At 53.0% G+C, this 3,264-nt stretch overlaps 1 protein-coding gene across 1 annotated transcript; it reads right to left on the reverse strand.

Annotated features, from left to right (window-relative positions):
- Window positions 1–1,448: 1,448 nt before the first annotated feature.
- Window positions 1,449–3,037, reverse strand: LOC147701516 (uncharacterized). The gene is made up of 2 exons (XM_086928666.1): window positions 2,611–3,037; window positions 1,449–2,332 (listed from the first exon to the last, which is right to left on the reverse strand). Exons 1-2 carry the CDS (start codon window positions 3,035–3,037, stop codon window positions 1,449–1,451), a joined length of 1,311 nt encoding a protein of 436 aa, XP_086784792.1.
- Between the last annotated feature and the right edge of the window lie 227 nt (window positions 3,038–3,264).

Here is a 3,264-nt window from a genome sequence, read left to right on the forward strand (position 1 = left end):
TGCCTAAGGAGTTTCCTGGAGGCAATGCTGACCCGGCTAAACCATTACATCACATTCCCAACCACCCAACAGGACTTGAATCAAACCAAGCTGGATTTCTACATAATTGCACGATTCCCCCATGTAATTGGATGCATAGACTGTACCCACATCCACATCTGCCCACCTGCACATACAGAATACATGTACCGGAACCGCAAGTCCTACCACTCCCTGAATATCTAGATGGTGTGCAATGCTATGACAATCATCACGGACATAGTGGCACAATACCCGGGGAGCACACATGACTCATTCATATTCCGGCACAGCGGCATGCACACACGACTGGCCAGGGCAGACTTTGGCGAAGGACACCTTCTAGGTAAGTACACATGCCACTAAATGGTACATTGTCACCATGTTGCTGCGCATAACAGGCACTCACCCTTTGCTCCTTTCATTCAGGTGACAATGCCTACGGTCTCCGTGAGTACCTCCTCACCCCATACCTCAACCCTGCCACACCACAGCAACGGCGTTACAATGCTGCACACATCCACACTAGAAATTGCATTGAGAGGACATTTGGCCTTTTAAAGAGCTGCTTCCGCATACTGCACAAGACTAGTGGGGCCCTCAAATACGAGCCTGAGGTCTGCTGCCGCATCGTGGCCGTGTGTGCAATACTCCACAACATTGCAGTGTGGAGTATTGCACAGTACAGAAGTAGTGTGGCTCACTGGTTAGAGGCGGCAGACCCGAGAGCAGAGGACGGCCCGGGACCAGGGTTTGATTCCCGGCGCGGCAGGTTTCTGGACCAGGGTCAGCGGACTCGATAATTCTCTCGCCTCGGTGCCCACTCTGATCAGCGATCACACTCGGCAACTCTGGGCATTAGCTTGCCTCATCTTCACTAACGGCCCCACCAGACCGCCGGGGATGCCTGGTCTCACCCTGGAGATACCCATTAAGGGACCATCTCTCAGGGAAGCCAGGAAGGGTTTCACAGCGGTCGAAGCGCCTTGGGACCCTACGGGTAAGTAGTGCGCTATATAAATGCCTATAAATGCCTGTACATTTACATTTACATTTACATTTACATTGCTACCAAGCGCAGGATACCTGTAGAGATATCTGGCAGTGAGTCGGAAGGGGACAACCGCCCACCTGCACATGCGCGTCATGCACGCGGGGAAAATCCAGCTGAAGGACACAGACGCCGCAACCAAATCACAAATAACTGTTTCTAGTGCACCACTCCCCTCACCCAACACTTCACTCATGCATGACAATTGAAATAATGACATGAGTCTGATGTACTGTTATTGAATAAATGTTATTGTTGTTTTCACAATATTGCATTATTTTCAAAAGATACATTTGAGGTGTATTGCGTCATACATCTCCTGATTTGTTAGAGGGCATGCTTTTCTCATCAGCATGTCCCTGCATGATGAGCAAAAATGTCAATGGCGCCTCCAGGCCGGAGCTCCGATTCGCCTCTCTACCTCTTCCTCTGGATTCGCCCGTGATGCCGCAGTGGGCCTGCTGCTGCGGCGGGGAACTCTAACCGGTGGCAAAGACAGGCTGCTGTGGCTAGATGTTCCCTCACTAGCGTCATCCCCTCCTGCCTGGCCGTGGCCAGTTGCCTGCAGAGCCTGAACTGCAGTGGTTGCCTGCTCAAGTGCCCGTGTCACGTCCTGGCAGCATTGGACCATCTGGATTTGCATGGCTAATGATCTTCGGGACAGCTTGGATGTTGCGTTGCCAATTATATAATTGGAGCGCGTATACGCCGAGAGGCGTGTTAGGAGCTGGCTGTGGCGGCGCCGGGTGAGGTCCCGCTGGGTCAGCATGGCCTCAGTGTTTGCCTCCACTGCTGTGGTCATTTGCTCCATCCGGTCGGACAGCTGGCCAACATTCCTGGCTGTATTGTGCAGCTGCAGATGTATTGCTGCAAGGTGTTGTGCCTGTTGTTGGTGGACGCGCAGCACGCGGTGCTCTATTGAAAGACCCGGCACACGCACTGTCACCCCTCTCCTGCTGGCGCGTGGTGTAGTTTGGCGCCGCTCCCTGACCTGTCCGCTGGACTCGGTGGGCACAGTAGGTGTGCGTTGTGTTGGTGGCCTGGCGGCTGCTGGTGTTGCCGATGCCACTGGCATGGGTCTCACAGTTGGCTGTTGTGGTGCGCCTGTTGTCGCTGGCGTTGCAGGTGGTGGTAAGGCTTCTGGCGCTGGTGCTCGCCCTGATGGACCTGGTTGTGTGGATGGATGTGCGTCACCCTCAGAATTCTCAGGATTCTCGTCAATTTGCAGCCCCTCACTGTCGCTACTGGTATCTTCAGTGCCACCTGTGATGTAAAGTGGACTTTGATTAATAACATGTATCTTGCACATGGAAGGTTGCTACATGCATGCAGGCTAGCATTCCCTGACTGGCTGTTGGATTGACTCTATTAGGACATATCTGGCTGTATGGGGCTGAATGTAAATTGTGGTCAGACTACATGTCCCACAATGCGATAGGGATTTTCTGGTGTGCATGGGCTGCATGACTGGGGTTTCTAATGGGTAGCTTTAGGGTCATGGCCATTGGTAGGGGACAGGGTCGCAGTCGCATGGCACTTACCTTGGCTTTCTTGGGTGGGTCGGGAGGAGTCCAGCCGGGTTACCCCCACACATGCCTCAGGTTGCAAGGTGTCCTCAACAAGGTCCTCCAATGGGGTGTTGGGAGGGACTGTTGGCTCTCCCCCTCCTGTTGCAACACGCTCACCCAGCCTCTCGGCGATCCTCTCCTTGGCACGACCTCGGAGGTCGTACCACCTCTTCTTGAGATCGTCGATTGATCGCTGGGTGACTCCAACTGAATTGACTTTTGCGCGGATGCGCAACCAAATTTGCCGTTTGTCGGCCTCTGGCACCCTTCTGGAGTCCTTCCCGAACAGTCTGTCATGATCTCTACTGACTCCCTCAATCAGATGTTCAAGCTCCTGTTCGGAGAATTTAATTTTTCTCTTTCTCCCAGTGGAACTGGTCCCTGCTGCTTCCTGTGACATTGCTGCAGTGGGGTGTATCCTGATTCAAAGCTGGAGGTGGTTTAGAGTGGAGCTCTGGGCAGTGCTGCTTCCAAATCAGCCTCAGTATTCAGAATGAGGGAGGGAACTGCCTGCTTCCTGGTTGTGATGTCATCACTGTGCTCAAAATGCGACTTCCCATTTTTGCGATCTCGCTATTAGCGAGATCGCAATTTGCGATTTCGCTAATAGCGAGATCGCAATTTCAA

Source organism: Lissotriton vulgaris, chromosome 7 (assembly GCF_964263255.1).
Source record: "Lissotriton vulgaris chromosome 7, aLisVul1.2, whole genome shotgun sequence".
Taxonomy (NCBI): Eukaryota; Metazoa; Chordata; class Amphibia; order Caudata; family Salamandridae; genus Lissotriton; species Lissotriton vulgaris.